Consider the following 17,262-nt stretch of genomic DNA (forward strand, 5'->3'; position numbering starts at 1 on the left):
TGGTCATATTGCAAACAAAAACACACTCTGGACCAATCAGTTTCAAAGACAATGCATATATTATTAGAGTGTGTATTTTGTTTGCATTCTGAACACAAGTATTGTGCAGACATGATTCCTTGTAAAAGGTTTCAGTTTGGTGTTTTACCAGAAAAAAGGGGAAAACCTATTCTCACATTTTTATTTCCCATTTTACATTAACATGCTAATTTCTCACATTCACATCTCTAGCCCCGGCCACTTCTTTATGACCCTTGGGCTACACCCATTTCAAACATTTTACAACAGTCTGCATCAGCAGCAGGCCACGCTTTCCCAGCTGATGAAGGACGCTTGTGTTGCGCCCGAAACGTCGTGATTTATTTCATTTTCTACCTACGTGACTTTACCTAAAGACCCAAAGAGTGGATTCCTGCAGTCACGAAAGCTTCAACTCAATAATATTATTATGAGCAGAGCTACATTCGCCTGCATGTTTTAGAAGGTGCACGTGTGGTTAATTCAGACGTGATGCCTTGCAATAGGAATCTACGTGGTGTTTTTTGACATCTTAATACCTAAATCTTGACTTAAAGCTTTCGTGACTGCAGGAATTCATATTCTTTGGGTCTTTAGGTAAAGTCACGTAGAAGGGAAATAATAAAATATTAAACAATAACATTTTTGAGAATTTCTATTGTTTTATATATTTATTATTTTATTATTTCCCTTCTCAAATATGTTTGTTTTATATTTTTATTATTTGATTATTTCCCTTCTCAAATATGTTTGTTTTATTTTTTATTATTTTATTATTTTCCTTCTACGTGACTTTACCGAAAGACCCAAAGAATATCTTAATTCCTGTTTTATTGCCACAAAGGCTAAATCCAATTTTTCGTTAAATCTAATATTATATTATTGGACATCTGTGAAACTACTAGACGTCTGTGAAAAAAGAGCTTCATAGCTCATCGGATTCCTCCTCTTTAAATAAATATTCAGATCCTGAATTTCCCACCGCACTTTTCCCGCGCTCTGCGCAGATGCCCGTTAATATATGCTAATGATATGATAATGACATGTTAATGATATGCTAATGATATGCTAATACTATGTTAAGCAGATGCTCCTGCGCATGCGCACCAACTTGTATTGAACTCGCCAGCCAAGTTGGTGTTGTTGTTCGCGCAGCGCGGGAAGGGCGACTCTGACAAGAGCCCTCGTCCTCCGTCTCTCCTCGCAGCTCGCTCCTCCACGGCTCCTCCTCGGCTCCTCTCGCCGAGTCTCCGCCGCTCTCGTTCCGACTGCAGCGACAGCGACGACGACAACGACGACAGCGGACTCAGCGCGCCGTGCACCGAGTGAGTTTGCAGCGGCCCATTGCCCAAGTGGCGTCGTTGCGTTACGCGCGTCGCGATGTCGTTCGTTGCGCGTTCTACGATGGAAAATTTTGATTTTTTTTCTCCGGGCATTGAAGTGTGAATTGCTCGTCCGCTTTTAGTGGACTACCTTCATCCAGCGGGTTGGTGTGAGCCGTGCCTCGGTGTTAATGCGCGGCGCGGCGTGTGTGTGTGTGGAGATGAGCGAGTGAGGTGCACTCCAACTAACAATGGCAGTGGACGCGCGCCGTGCGCTTCTCTTTGTGAGTTGGCGGCGGCGATGGTGGTGGAGGTGGTGGTGGAGGGGATTCCCGTACGAGACCAGTACCGACTCAATGATCGACCCTCACGTCGTTGCTTGAGTCGCGTGGCGGCCAAGAAGCCGCCTCGCCGATTGTTGCCAAGCGGCCCAAGTCGCACCACGTCCAGCCCCACGTGGCCCAAACCCCACGTGGCGTAGCAGCAGCAGCACCTCGTGGCGTGGTCTCTCTTCTTAGAGCCATCCCCTCTTGAGTATCCCACCACCAAAGTGCCACCTCCACGTTACACGCCTCGTTGGTTTATACTCGCATGCACACGTGTCAACTTGTGAATGTTTTTATTAGTCGGTCCGCTATTGCGTGTGATGATGGGTATTGTATTCCGCGGCGCGTATGGTGGCACTTGCACGTTTAACTTCTTTTTAGCGCCGTACGCCAAGCAAACCCGTGCTCAGCGTGCGACAATAAATTAAACCCAGCAGCAGCAACGAAGAGCTGTTCGTTCTTAAAGAGCTAAATTGTCGAGGTGTGGTGGCCACGACCAGACTGCTCCAGCAGTGAGAGAGAGAGTTTAGTGTCGTGCTGCTACTGCTGCTGCTGCACATCCTACTGAAGGAGTCTGGGAGCAGCTTGTGTTTGGGTTGCAAGGCCACAGTCGCTCCTCCTGTCCCTGCAACTTGTGAGTCAGAATGAGGAATAATTGTGTTCATACTGGAGGAATACGATGAGTTATAAAGTAATGTTTTTTTTCCAGCAGATGTCCCCCAGTTGGGAACACAGGGTCAGGACGTTACAACAACGACACAAAAACACGATTAGGAGTGCAAAGTAAACAAATAACTTACTAAATATATATACAAATAAAACATGTTTTTATTTGACCAGTTAAAACCCACTGAGGTATTTAACTTACATTTCAGAAGCGACCTGGTCACAAATGAAAGCTCAACAAAGTGACATCAATTCCCGCACACAGCCAACAACCGGTCATGGGCCTCCCCTAGGTCGACTCGGCCTCAAATGAGTACCTGCTGCGGCGTGTAAACATCGCCACTGGGGAGACAAAGGCGGCCGGGCGTGGTGTTGGCCACCCAGCCCCTCGTGTGCTGTACCGGCCTTTATAGGTACTATACTCGCTAACAGCACTTTCTCCAACAGTGACTTAAAAACTACAAAGAAAACGAACCTTTTTAAAAAAATCGTACCAGTTAAAGCCCACTGAAGTATTTAACTTATCATTTTTTAGAAGCGACCTTGGCCACAAATGACAGCTCAACAAAGTGGCGGCTCTTAATGTAGACATTTATAGCTGGATGAGGATACTACTACACCTCCTCTCTCACGTCGGACGAGTCCGTGGTGGTCGTTTGACCATACTTCACCACGCTGATCAAGTGCCGGCAGTGGGAGGGGGTGGTGGTGAAGATGGATGGGAGACCTGAGTGCAGCATATTTTGACGATGCAGGCGCTCATTGGCGATGTTGGGGTGCCACAGTGGCTACAGGAGGTCGTTGGTTCGATCCCGCCGACTCTGTGACGCCTGCTGTATATTTGGAGATTGCGTGTCGCTCTCTCCCCGCGTGTGGATTTTTCTCCGGGTCCTCTGGTTTTTCCTTCATTTAGAATCAACATGCATTGAGAATATTTGACTGCTATAAATGTCCACATAATAGGCCGCTTTGTTGAGCTATCATTTGTGGCCAGTTCGCTTATGAAAAACACCTATGCAATGGCTCAGGTGGCTTGACGTGGTAACATAAAAAAATCCGTAATTTAAATAGTTTATTGTAATAATACTGATGATGATGTGATGTTGTTTTTAAATCCTTTATATTAAGTTCGCTTGCTTGCTTGCGTGCTTGCTTATGACCGTGCAAATCTTTCGGTCGTTTTTTAACCCACTTCCCGTGATCCAATCGAGCTGACATTTTCCACACAGGCTCGTTGTGCGTGACAATTAATTTTCGTGAAAACATTTTTTGCAAAATTTTACACTATTTAGGGAATTTTTTTAAAATATTTAATTACCAATTGCTTAATGCTGGCAGACAATCATCTGACCCATAGGTGGCAGCCATCTCAAGCCAGAGGACGAGAGGACTCTAGCCGCCACGCATTTAAAGGATTTATAGTGAAAAACTTTGTTTTTACGGGTTAATTTTTATCAAAGGGTTACTAATGCGGCCGTAGGTAGACTGGGCCTCAAACCTGTGGTGTGATGGGAGACAACGTTGACACATACCCTGTGCTGTGTGGGTGAGCATGTGGCCTTGGCATTTTCCACGATGCGGTGTTCCACGCTGCTTGTACTTCATTGGTGCTCGATAACTACTGAAAGTTATTTCAGTATCTGTGTTTTTGGGTGATTTATTTACCTTTCCAATTCTTTGCATGACTATCGTATTTTTGTTATCACGTTCTTGCCTTCCCCTACTGGACATCTGTGGAAAAAATCGTGTTTGCTCCAGTATAAATAAATCTTCGACGTGTATTGACGATGTAAATGTAAACTTCAAGTATATAGTGGCATAAAATCGTGAAGAAATGTGTGCTCGGAATGACTAGATTGAGACTGAGAGGAACACGTGGATTAGAGAACCACGCACTCTTGATGCCTGTAATGTCAATCATCTATCTTGGCATTATCACCGCAGTCGTGTCGCTAATCGGAATATTGATTCATACTGGAGGAATGCGATGAGTTCTAATGCTCTTTTCACAGGGGCGGGTAAGAACGTTACAACAACAAACATTACAAAAACACCAGAGGAGCTCAAAGTATAATGTGGAAGGTAAACAAAGAACTTAAAACATATATACAAATACAACTTTTCTTTTTACCAGGTAAAGCCCACTGAGCTATTTTAGAAGTGACCTGGCCACAAATGATAGCTCAACAAAGTGGCTCATGTGGAAATTTATAGCAGCTAAATTATCTAAATGCATGTTTCTAAACGGAGTACAACTGCAGACGCTGCACCACTTTCGATGAAGGAAGTGATGCACAAAGATCAACATGAGCCTTGTTTGCAGATGATGGACTGATACTCGGGAAAGTGGTACAGTATTTCCAAAGTTTGGTTATAGTCATCCGTGTTTTTATGTTATTTTTTAAACGCCAACCTCCGTCTATAGTAATGTGGAATTTCGTATATTATGTGCGCGTGGGTGTCGGGTCTGTGTATATTTGTAAATGCATGTACACAACAAAATGCGCCCATGGTCGAATCGCATGGAATTCGGCCGATCTCGTCAGATCTTGAAAGCTAAGCAATGATTTAGTCTGGATAGTTCTTGGTTAGCCGATCACCATGCATAACAGATGTTATAGGCTCATGCGGGCTACAGCAGCCATATGCAGTCCTACTAGCTCTAAATATTCCCCTGCCTTCCCCAACCTGTACTGACCGGCGTGGTGAAGTATGTTTAAATATCCCCCATGACCCATACTGCATGGATTTACAAAAGGGCTGTCTGTACATGTGTTTGTGCACGGATTCAAATCTATTGTGCATCCTGTATTTGTATAAGCATGCATATCGCCCATAATCATTGCCATACATTTCACCATCACCCTCTGTTCACCGGGGTCGCTAAAATTTGGTCCTACCTTGTTTCAGATCTGCCTTGTGTTCGCGAACACGGCCCGAGACATGTCGTTTAGTTTCCTGCCCCTGCTGAACATCTGTGAAAAATAGCTTAAAAGCTCATCACATTCCTCCAGGATAAACATTCTGATGATATTCTTTGGGTCTTTCGGTAAAGTCACCTAGATAGGTGCAAAGAAAATAACAAAAAACTACGACGTTTCGATCTCAACACAAGCGGTCATCATCAGGAAAAGGGAGGGGGGGGTTAGCCTCTAAAGGCAAACTGTTTGTAAAGTAAAAAAATGTGCATAGCCCAAGTTGTGTCAGCAGCATGGGTGGGGCAGCTAATGTTAATGTAGGGGAATAACAAAGACACCGGCAGTGGGTTTTCACCAATCAAAGGGCCGCCAGGCAAACATTCTGATGATACTGTAATTGCGGAATTGTCTGCGCAAATAGGGTGATCTGGCTGCGCAGTGTAGGTCGGCTCTGTTGTGTAGCACTTCCCTGGTGTATAACGGTACCCATGGGCATTAGGCACGGTCTGTAGCCTTGTGGAACAGTGCAATGCTGCAGTCGTCTGGCTCTTCTGTGTATTCTAGTTTATCAGTAGTCTGGTCTTGTTTTCCATTGGTCTGGTTTTTCAGTAGGTGTGTATTCGCTTGTACCGGGGATATTCGTGTACGAGTGCAAACTAAACAAAATACAGTGGTGCAAAAGCACCCATGGGATATACAGTACGAATGAGACCATAGACGAGACGGGGACAGTATACTGTGAAATTCAACCATCAAACAAAGACGGTCACTGCATCGCACACTTTTGTAGCCGTCTGGAACTCTTCCGATATTCGGAAGCCACTGGAGCAATGCACTTTTAAATCTGGATTGAAAATGCATTTCTATAGAACTACTTTTTGTGTTTACATTATTGGCCTTCCCCCGCATCTCCGATTAGCACGGCTGGCTACGTACGGTGTGAAGTAAGTTCAACATACATACATATTCCAAACGAGATGTTACAATTGATTACAACAGCTCACGCAATACATATGAGGTGGACATTGCAGACGGCACGCACAATAGAGGAGACATACTCTTGATGGTGAAATCGACCATGCCCAGTGTGCCTTTGGAGGAACGTCCTCACTCGGTCCATATTTTATTGCTTTGGCGTATGGCTCCAAAGTCTTGGACACTTGTCAAAGACAGTGAAAAGAAAATAAGAAGTGCACAAAGGAGAGCATATGGGGAGCGATACATGTTGAGAATTGCGCTGAGACATAGCAATAGCAAGAGTAAATCAGCAGTGGATAGGTGATGTCTTGAGGATGATTATGATGATATTGATACGAGCTTAACGGTAGGATAACGTTTATCTTTATTCAGCATGTTTATCAGTAGGATGGTTTATCTGTAACCTGATTTTATACATGAAATCTGATATGTAGCAGTGGTAAAGCATAATGGTATAAACCTGTTGCGTATCCGTGATAGAGTGTAATGCTATAGTCTGGTCCGTCTAGCAGTTTTGTGGCCGAGCGCTAACAGCACGGTCTGAAGTCAAGTCTGATCCATCTTTGTGGCTGTCGAGGCTACCTAAGCAATATAACGTGGTCTTGCAGCTGCGGTGTTGTCTCGTGGTGTGTGGCGCAGCGGTGGTGTCTGGGTGTGACGGGCTGTGTCCATCTGCGCCTGACGGGGGTGTTGGGGCGGAGGGGTATGCAGCGGAGCCGTCTAGCGGTTACACAAACCGGTCCAACCGCTCGGAAACCACGGGGCAGGAGCCTTGCGCAGCGTCACCTCGACGCACGGCACCGTCCATCTCGCTTCAAAGTCAAACTCTGCGAGTTTACCTTTAAAAAATTATATATATACAGACATATTGGAATCCCCCCCCCCCCCCACAATTTTATCTCAATTGTGCCATCATGTCACGAGACGACGTATCCATACGGGTCTTTCTCACAGAGCAGTGCGGAAGCCTTCTTGTTGGCGAACGGCCTACGGAAGCGGATGTTGCAGAGTTACCTGTGATATTTCTTCAAGTGACCTGGTCGACAGTGTAGCGGGCACAATTTTCCTGCTCACTCGGGATTTGAGAGGTTCGTCGTGTGACGGTCAAAGCGATATTTAAATGATTTAATCTGGAATTTTTACAAATTACAATTACTCCAGAAGTAGTTCTGTAGTGTCAAGGGCCATTTACTGATGACATGATGTTCCTGTTGGATATGATGCCTCTTCACCTTGTGACTCTTAAAGCACAGTTGTGGCTTAATCATGTAATAATTTCCGGCCATTTGTCAATCCTACTGTTTAACCTACTTCCTGCGCTGTGTCGGCAGTGCCACTTGTTTGACCATACTCCACCACTGGTTATTCGTTTGGGGGAGTGGATAGGGGGGCAGGCAGAGCCACTTCCAATATCGGCTACATACGGTGTGAAAGAAGTTCAACATCATACCTACATTACTCTCCACTAGGACAAGGCACTATGAACCCCACTCACTGCCTCCAGCTGATGCACAATTCGTGATAAATCTCTTAAAGAGTCTATACACAGGTTGGCACAGACGTTTGAGCACAAGTGAACCTTATGGCGGGACCCCAGGTTGCCATAAGCTCCCGGCTCTTGCATAAACTGCGTTGCGACGTCATTTTATGTCTGTTGAAAGCGAACGATACGGCAATGTTTTTCAAAGTTTTGTTTCTTCTACGCATTCGTCCTCGCTGCGCTTGGACGACATGACAACAGAATCATCCGCGCCAGGTGGGTCGCGGCGTTTATGTGCGTGGTGGGACGGAGTCGCCAAAAATAAATGGAATTAATTACGATTTTGACTTCCGTTTATTCAGGACCCCGGGGTCCCGCCATGCTGTTGTACGGCAATCCCATTTTGATTCCGTGTTCGTTCACCCGGATGAGCGTCTGCCCCACTTGGCGGGTCGTTCTTGACAGAGATGCATTTCGTCTCTCATTCGGCTCTTGCTCGTGGTACAGCCCGTTCTGCTATATGTTGTTTTCGTAACGCAAATTGGATATGACGCGATGAATGTGTTGGGGAACACTTTTTTTTATATATATAACGCGGATGGGAATTGGATATTACGTGATCGAGCGACTGGAACTACGTCGTGCGAGTAAGAATAAGCGGGTTGTACGGCTGCCTCGGAGTAGCATCATACGAGGCGGGATGCTTCTGGATGCAACCCAGGTGCCTCAGTCTTTGTCCAGCCTGCGTACACATCTCACGCGTTATCACGGACTATGCTTACCATATATTATTTATTATAACGCAATTTTTCCATAAAGTGGTGTTCTCTATACGAGAACGGACTGTACCTCGAGCCCGCTGCTGATCCCTCTGCCCTTGTGCGCTGCTCCCCTCCCCAGGCAGAGCTCGTCGCAGAGCCGTGTGGATCGCCGGGCCCCCGTGCCCCCCCCCCCCCACCCTCCACCGCTGCACACCACCATGTTCGGTTTCCACCGTCCCAAAATGTATCGCAGCACTGACGGATGCTGCATCTGCAAGGCCAAGTCTTCGAGCTCTCGCTTCACGGACAGCCGGCGTTACCAGGGCGAATTCAAGAGCTGCTTTGGGTGGGTTGTCGTCCTCTTTCTAACGGCTGATGTAGATGCAGAGTGACAACTACAATTTTACATTCAGGTGCTTGAAGCCAGATAACCGCGCCAGGAGCCAGCAGAGTGTATCACCACGATGTCTCCTTCGTATCTGTAGATCTCTTGGGACATTGCGTCGATATACGTTGTACTATCTGTTCTGGATGACCATGGTTGCACGCTACTGGAGAACTTTTTTACTTTCCATTTGTGCATCAGATATCCACATCTGCTGCTGCCATGGTTTGGGTGGGCGACTGACAGTGATGCTGAAGAAGCAGTGTTCTTTAAAACGGTAGTCCTGGGGCACTGCCTGCTGATGAGCAGAGATGCATCCCAACAAAACATCTGGCTGCTGTTCTACCGAAATAGCAAAGCAATGTGAAGCCACAGCAGTACAGGAGCTGAAATATGATTATTGGAAAAATGCGTGATCCACCTCTGGAATCCAGACTCCCAGATATGGGGCAACGTCACCAATATGGCTTTCAAACTCCAGCCCTCAACACCCTGAGTTCGTGTTGTGGCTAAATCTCTTTCTTGTGCATATGTATGGTGCGGTTATCATAGTGTAACTAGAATGATTTCCAGTATTTCCCCTGACGTTACAAGAGGGTGCTATGGCAGTGTGCCTCAAAAGACAGTAGAACGATTATTTATAATTACCAGAGCTTAAAAATAACGTCTGACAGCCTGGGTACCTGTCTGTAATATAAAATAGAGCTCCTTGTTTTTTGCTTTGCCTCCCCTTTAATTGAATGCCATCACCAATTTGCTTGGTTTTTCTCAGACTGACACCTCAGGGGGTTGGCTGCATCACATCGTGTTTTATCTGCGTAGGAGAAAATACCTTGGGCTTTCTCCCCAAAGCTAGTCCAGAGCTGTACGTCGTGACTGTGCGTGGGTCCGTCTTGGCGGCGCTATGTCCTCAGGCTCACGGAGGCGCGCACTGGAGACATCTGCAATGCCTGCGTGCTGCTCGTCAAGAGGTGCAAGAAGCTTCCAGCGGGGTCCACTCGCAACTGGAATCACGTGAGAGACGCCAGATCGACTCGCACGCATGCACACGCATTCACAGGCATGTGTGCAGAGGGTGCATGCGTGCAGAGGGTGCATGCGTGCAGAGGGTGCATGCGTGCAGAGGGTGCATGCGTGCAGAGGGTGCATGCGTGCAGAGGGTGCATGCGTGCAGAGGGTGCATGCGTGCAGAGGGTGCATGCGTGCAGAGGGTGCATGCGTGCAGAGGGTGCATGAGTGCAGCTGTACATAGACGCACATGCAAATACAACAGCCACTCGGTAACGGTGACGCCACCGGATCTCTTGCACCAGGCTGGGTACACTTTGAGGCTGAGCTAAGTGTCGAAGGCTTGCTCACAGACTAAGATGTTATCGGTTATAATTGACTGAGATGACTGATATGTCACCACCTGTGCTGCCTGCGATACCAACACATACACACGCACAGAGACCTACAGATACAAAACCATGTAACAGGTGGTTCTCGTGTGAATTTTCCCTTCGTGGTTTGGTGTAACTTTATTTGGGTATATGCATGTTTGTGGCCAGGTGGTTGATGCTAGGTGTGTGTGTGGCCAGGTACAGATATAATGGGAGGCTGATCGATGCCCGGGTGCGGTTAAGGGATGGCTCCCTATTGCTCAACCATTTTGTACCATCGGACACTCCACACCCACAACTCCCAATTGGTGATGGGGCAGTTGTAGAGAGAATGGAGAGTTCCCATACCTTGGCAGTGTGCTCATGACCGGCTCCGGTTTAACAGCAGAGGTCTCACTCCGAATCAGTCAAGCGGTATTATCTTTTCATCGGTTGCGTAACGCTGTGTGGAAGCTACCTGGTCTATCGCTCTGCACGAAGCTTGAGGTCTTCTCGGCCACGGTCATTCTCTCCCTCTTCTATGCTTGCGAAACGTGGACCCCTGTAATGGAACATCTTCGCCGGTTAGAAACATTTTGGCTGGCCTGCCTACGATCCATCCTGGGTTTAACCAGGCTGGATTGTGTGAGGAGCTCACAAATCCTTGAAAGATCCGGACAAAGTCCCATCAGTGAGCTCCTCCGGCAGGCAAGGCTGCCTTGGCTGGGTCATGTAGCCCACATGCCCAGCCACCGTATGCCTTAACAGCTTTTGTTCAGCCGGATCGAGGGGACTAAACGGGTGCGGCACGTGCTAGAGAAGAGATGGAGTGATGTGGTACAGGAGGACGTGGAGCTGAGTGGACTTGCCGATGACTGGTACCAGCGGTGTCAAGATCGGCCTAATTGAAGGAGGCTCGTGATGGACGCTACTCGGCAAGTTGGGGGCAGTCGCCCTCCAACAACAACAGAGGGGGCAGAGGAGCGACGCTCAACAACGAGCGGAGCACTGGGTGGCTAAAGCACAGCAAGTTGGCACAGTAGGGGGTACAGGTGGTGCATCAGCCAGTCGTCTCAGTCAGTCGACCTGTGGCACATGCTGGGTCTGCCCTGTTAACTCCTGCCAGCGGGTGTTCGACACTTCACGTGGCCTCAAGGTGCACATAGCCTGGCACAAGCGTCGTGGTGACGTCACCGCCACTTGGTGGCGAATGGCGGTTGTTGTTTTGTGGCCAGGTGGGTCATGCTTGGGGCTGTGTGTATTGGTGTTGTGTGGGGGTCCGGTGGTTGATACATGGGCTGTGTGTATTGGTGTTGTGTGGGGGTCCATTGGTTGATACATGGGCTGTGTGTGTTGGTGTTGTGTGGGGGTCCAGTGGTTGATACATGGGCTGTGTGTGTTGTCAGGTGGTTGATGCAAGGGCTGGCCCTGGGCTGAAGGTGGCAATGAAGCCCAAAAAAATGAAGTCCCCGTTCGTTGGACCCAAGAGTGTGGGCCAGATTCACCGCATCAAGCAGCAGCTCAAGAGACAAAGTGAGTCGAGCCCTGGGCTGTGTTTTTCACCATCATCGTCGCCATCGTAATGTATTATTTATGCCACCCATCCTGTGCAGTACATCTCAAAGCGCGGCAAAATAAGTATTTAATAGTGTGCTTTGTTGTTTTTCATATTGCGCATCGCTCATGGTTAGACATAGTAAATATGCACGGGTGACTTTAGTTGGTTCTGTTGTTCACATTATTGAGGTGTTCCAGCCAGAGTGTTCTTCTCTTTAAAAAAAAAGTTGCTCATTTGTAATTAAGTTTGACCCCAGGTGTGCTGTTGGGGGGTGCATATGCTGTGCAGTCCGTCAATACACGAAGCACAATTCAAATCCTAATCTTGATGGAACCATCATTGGCCTTTACCAGGTCCATGAAGCCTCACTGGTGTAAGTCCCTGGTACAAGACCCTAGCTAAGCTGGCAGGAAATACGGACGCTCAATTTTCCTTTCGTCTGCTTCCGTATAGACCGTGGCGATGTTTAGAAACGGGTGCGCCAGCTGCGATCAGCAAGTGAGCCAGTTTCTGATAACGGAAGTGGTAGGCCAGTTGATGGATCAAATCCAAGCAACCTCGTTTTGAGCGGCTGATTTTGCATGACAGGGGAGTATAAATTGTGAAAACACATCAGCAGCCATGAGTGTAACAGGAAAACAAGAAAAAAAATACCTTAAAAGTTAAATATTCAAAGTGCGTGCTCGCCGTGTGCTTGAACATGTTTACGGAAGACCGTAAAGCAAATAGAATCGGTGTTTGTTGTGCCTTAATAGCCACATTCCTATAGAAACACAATACGTTTGTCTTAATGCAGCATTGCAATAATTATGTTAACACCCTTTTATATTCTTTACATTTAGATGAATATATATAAAAGCAGCAACATTTTATGCTAAAATTATAATTACGTTCCGCTGAGAGTTCGTGATGGATGATACAATTACAATCGTAATTGTCCCCAGGGTCTGCCCCAGCAGTATAATTATCTGAACCGGTCCTGCTCCTCCCCTACGTTGAATCGGCCTTAAATAAGCACCTGGTGTGGTGTCTAAACTTCAGCATTGGGAATAAAAATTAACCCGTAAAAACAACGTTTTTCACTATAAATCCTTTATATGCGTGGCATCGGGGTGGCTAGAGTCCTCTCGTCCTCTGGCTTGAGATGGCTGCCACCTATGGGTCAGATGATTGTCTAGCAGCATTAAACAATTGGTAATTAAATATTAAAAATGTTTCCCTAAACAGTGTAAAATTTTGGAATTTTTTTTTTCACGAAAATGCATTGTCACGCACAACGAGTCTGTGTGCAAAATGTCAGCTCGATTGGATCACGGGAAGTGGGTTAAAAAACGACCGAAAGATTTGCACAGTCCTAAGCAAGCAAGCGAACTTAATATAAAGGATTTAAAAATAAGGCGGACCGTGATTCTCGCCACACTACCCACACCCCCTTCGTGCACCGTACCAACATTCATAGTGTGCTCGCTAACAGCGGCGCTCGCCCCAACAGTCTGTTAGAGGCTACACGGGGGATCTTTACCTGTGTTACGTGTGCGACAGGCTCGGATGCGCACAGCACCGCGTCGAGTGCATCGCCGTCGCAGTCACCCAGCTACAGCCCCCACTCGGACGAGGGCTCCGACGTGGAGCTGGGCCCCTCCAGCACGCCCGACCCAGCCCTCGCCTGCCTCGACCGCTCCTACTGGAAGAGGTCGGTCCCAGCGCTTGGGTCTCTCTCCCTGGGTGTCTCCCTCCCTGGGTGTCTCTCTCCCTGGGTGTCTCTCCCTGGGTGTCTCTCTCTCCCTGGGTCTCTCTCTCCCTGGGTGTCTCTCCCTGGGTGTCTCTCCCTGGGTGTCTCCCTCCCTGGGTCTTTCTCTCCCTGGGTGTCTCCCTCCCTGGGTGTCTCTCTCCCTGGGTGTCTCTCTCCCTAGGTCGCTCTCTCCCTGGGTGTCTCTCTCCCTGGGTGTCTCTCTCCCTGGGTGTCTCTCTCTCCCTGGGTGTCTCTCTCTCCCTGGGTGTCTCTCTCCCTGGGTGTCTCTCTCCCTGGGTGTCTCTCTCCCTGGGTGTCTCTCTCCCTAGGTCGCTCTCTCCCTGGGTGTCTCTCTCCCTGGGTGTCTCTCTCCCTGGGTGTCTCTCTCCCTGGGTGTCTCTCTCCCTGGGTGTCTCTCTCCCTGGGTGTCTCTCTCCCTGGGTGTCTCTCTCCCTGGGTGTCTCTCTCCCTGGGTGTCTCTCTCCCTGGGTGGTCTCTCTCCCTGGGTGTCTCTCTCCCTGGGTGTCTCTCTCCCTGGGTGTCTCTCTCCCTGGGTGTCTTTCTCCCTGGGTGTCTCTCTCCCTGGGTGTCTCTCTCCCTGGGTGTCTCTCTCCCTGGGTGTCTCTCTCCCTGGGTGTCTCCCTCCCTGGATGTCTCTCTCCCTGGGTGTCTCTCTCCCTGGGTGTCTCTCTCCCTGGGTGTCTTTCTCCCTGGGTGTCTCTCTCCCTGGGTGTCTTTCTCCCTGGGTGTCTCTCTCCCTGGGTGTCTCTCTCCCTGGGTGTCTTTCTCCCTAGGTCGCTCTCTCCCTGGGTGTCTCTCTCCCTGGGTGTCTCTCTCCCTGGGTGTCTCTCTCCCTGGGTCTCTCTCTCCCTGGATGGGTGTCTCTCTCCCTGGGTCTCTCCAAAAGGTTAATTACCTAGCTTGGTATACAGGAAGTCGTGGGTTTGATCCTGACCCTGACGCCTGTATATTTGGAGATTGCTTGTTTTCCCTGTCGTCGTGTGGATTTTTCTCCGGGTCTTTCAGTTTTTCCCTCCACATTTAGAAACATGCGTTGAGAGTATTTGACTGCTGTAAATTTACACATGATACGCCATTGTTGAGCTAGCATTTGTGGCCAGGTCGCTTCAGAAAAAGAGCTACATAGCTCAGTGGGCCTTACCTGGTAAAGTAACAATAGTTTATAGTTTGAATCCGCATGTTACAGTTTCTGTGCACCTTGGCCAGTTTGTCAGCTGCAGGTCAATTGCGTGCACGGACAGTGGTCGTGGAGTTGACAAGGAGATAATTTATTCTGTAATTTGTAAAAAAAAAGTGTGCTTAGGTTGTTACAATACTTTACAGAGTACACATTTTAGTTCAGGACAGAAATGAAGTTGCTTTATGCTGTGCGCATTATTCAACACTCTACCTTATATGTAACCGCTGCTCACCCTTGGTAGCCTAAGCTATTTCCCGCACCTCTGATTATCACGGTTGGCTGTGTACGGTGCAAAAAAAAAGATTAACATGTATATGTACCTATTACATTTAAAACAATTGGGAGAGCTACGAAGCACAACCGCAAAAAAACCCTACGCTGCGATGAAGGTGATGAAATACCTCGCTAGCTATCTAGTTGGCAGCCTTAATGTTGAATCGGGTATGTATCCGAAACAGCCTTTGATCGACTGTAATGACACTGAAGTTGTTTCGCCGTTTTCATCGCTTTCAGGCAGAAGGTGTGCTGCGGCATCGTGTACATGGGGCTGTGCGGGGAGGTGCTCATTGACCCGCACCTCTTTAAGCCGTGCTGCGGGGGCCGCCCCCCGGCCGTGCCGCCCCCCGCTACCCCCGTCATCGCCGCCACCGCCATCGCCACCGCAACTGCCATAACCGGCAACCCAGCGGCCGCTACCGCCCTCGCCGTCAATCCCGTAGCACCGCAGCTCCACCACGACGAGGAGGAGGACTGGTGAAACGGCAACTGCGCAAGCAACCGCCGCGCCTTCCCTGCCTCCTTCCAGTCAGAGCATGGACTGTGGTGCGTGTGTGTTGTGTGTCGAGTGAGTGAGTGCGTGCGTGCACACGTGTTTTATATTTCCAAATCGAAACGAGCAGCTGTGAGGCATTGGGGGTGGGGTGTGCAGCCGTAGACTGTGGTGGGGAAACGTGCAAGACAACAATAAGCCACACCGTCCGATTAGCACGGTTGACTTCGTACGGTGCGAAAGAAGTTCAACGTACGTACATGCATGCATACAAGTTAGGCGTCCGAGTAAACGAGCGGTTCACCTGCTGCTGTATTTGCAATGCGTTGGTTACAATTGGCAATCCAGATTGTGCTGATCAGGGTTCACCGATTGGGCCTGCCGATCGATGTACAGACACAGAGATGCTTCGTGCAGTGCAATCTTTAATTCACAAAGCATTCAAATACAAATATCCAGGTGCAGAGGTTTGTTAATTTTCGTGTCTTGCCATCGTCACCTAGAGGAAGCGTACTCGGACGTCATTGTGAAATTCTACAAAGTCATCGCTTTGTTTAACATTTTGCATAGGTAGTGGTTTGTTTATTGTCCACTGAAATGGAGGCAATGTAAGAGAAAACCTTTAATTTGGATTGATAAGGAGGTCTTAAAAAAAACTCAACGCATTCATCATCGGTGTGTAAACGAGTAAATTCGTATCGTCATTACCTTGGTTTTTGGGAGTAATTTTTGACAAATGCTGTACACAATCTGTACTGCTAACTTATGGGGTATTCATTGACATTTTGACTGCAGCCTTTCTTAGAACTACTGTGGAAAATGTGGTACTACTGTACGAAAACGTTAATTTTTACACGCCAGAGCGTTTCTCAATGACAAATCTTATTCTCTCAAAACCCGTATAGGGTTGTTTTAAATTCCGATAGAAATTAAGACTACGCTTAGTTTAGCGCCACATTTCCAAACGCCCCCTAATGAGCCCTTGGATCACATGACCGCGCCACATAGCCACTCACGTGTCAGTGTTGGATTTTGTCGTGCGCGCTCAAGCTGTCTGCCATGCTCACTCGATTTAAATATCGTACGTAATTTATATTTGTTAATGCGCCACAAATCGTGTGGATCTGCACAGTCTATCCATGGAACCTCCCGGTTCAACCTTCCACGTCGCCAATGGTCGACCATCAACCGAATCAGGACCTGATGCACAAATGGCGCATCAAAGATTTGGCGGCCTGCGAGTGCAGCCACGAATCCCAAACCTTCGACCACATCGTTAACAGCTGTTGTCCTCGCTCTATTAAAGGAGGAAAGTACGAGATCCACTCTGCATCTGAACAGAAATCTCAAGCTAAATCTTTAATCTGCTGCTATTAATCCATTCGAAAGAAGAATGCGAAAATACCGGTACGCAGCTTATCTCTAGCGGTGGTTTAAAGGTAGATTTGAAGCTTTCGTGACTGCAAGGATTCATACTCTTAGGTTTTTTTCGGTAAAGTCACGTAGGTTAATAATAATAAAATAATGAAAATAACTCGATTAAATTACGACCTTCCCTTCTAGTCCCGCCCACTCCCCCCACCCTCCCAGTCCCTGACTGCCACATTTAGATAAGCTCCTCCCCTTAACCAGTATTTAAGATCGTCTGCTGGATTTTTCTTCACTTGATACAGTAAATTTGGCTGTGACGGTCCCACCTGAAGACGGAGACTTGTGTTGCCTCCGAAACGTCGTTATTTAATTGAGTTATTTCATTTATTCTTATTTTATTATTATTTTTTACCTAT

The 17,262-nt window shown here is 47.7% G+C and overlaps 1 protein-coding gene across 1 annotated transcript; it reads left to right on the top strand.

The window, feature by feature from the left end:
* Positions 1–8,614: 8,614 nt before the first annotated feature.
* Positions 8,615–17,029, top strand: SINHCAF (SIN3-HDAC complex associated factor). Its single transcript, XM_061566533.1, has 5 exons — positions 8,615–8,815; positions 9,769–9,868; positions 11,622–11,748; positions 13,316–13,466; positions 15,220–17,029. The coding sequence occupies exons 1-5, from the start codon at positions 8,688–8,690 to the stop codon at positions 15,461–15,463; spliced, it is 750 nt and encodes a 249-aa protein (XP_061422517.1). The 5' UTR covers positions 8,615–8,687; the 3' UTR covers positions 15,464–17,029.
* Positions 17,030–17,262: the final 233 nt, after the last annotated feature.

Source organism: Lethenteron reissneri, chromosome 37 (genome assembly GCF_015708825.2).
Source record: "Lethenteron reissneri isolate LAM-NWPU_2019-01 chromosome 37, ASM1570882v1, whole genome shotgun sequence".
NCBI classification, from domain to species: Eukaryota; Metazoa; Chordata; class Hyperoartia; order Petromyzontiformes; family Petromyzontidae; genus Lethenteron; species Lethenteron reissneri.

Coding starts and splice junctions, on each gene's coding strand:
- SINHCAF (XM_061566533.1), top strand. CDS start 8,688: ATGTTCGGTTTCCACCGTCCCAAAATGTATCGCAGCACTGACGGATGC. Junction 8,816..9,768: donor GAATTCAAGAGCTGCTTTGG/GTGGGTTGTCGT, acceptor CTATGTCCTCAG/GCTCACGGAGGCGCGCACTG. Junction 9,869..11,621: donor CCACTCGCAACTGGAATCAC/GTGAGAGACGCC, acceptor GTGTGTTGTCAG/GTGGTTGATGCAAGGGCTGG.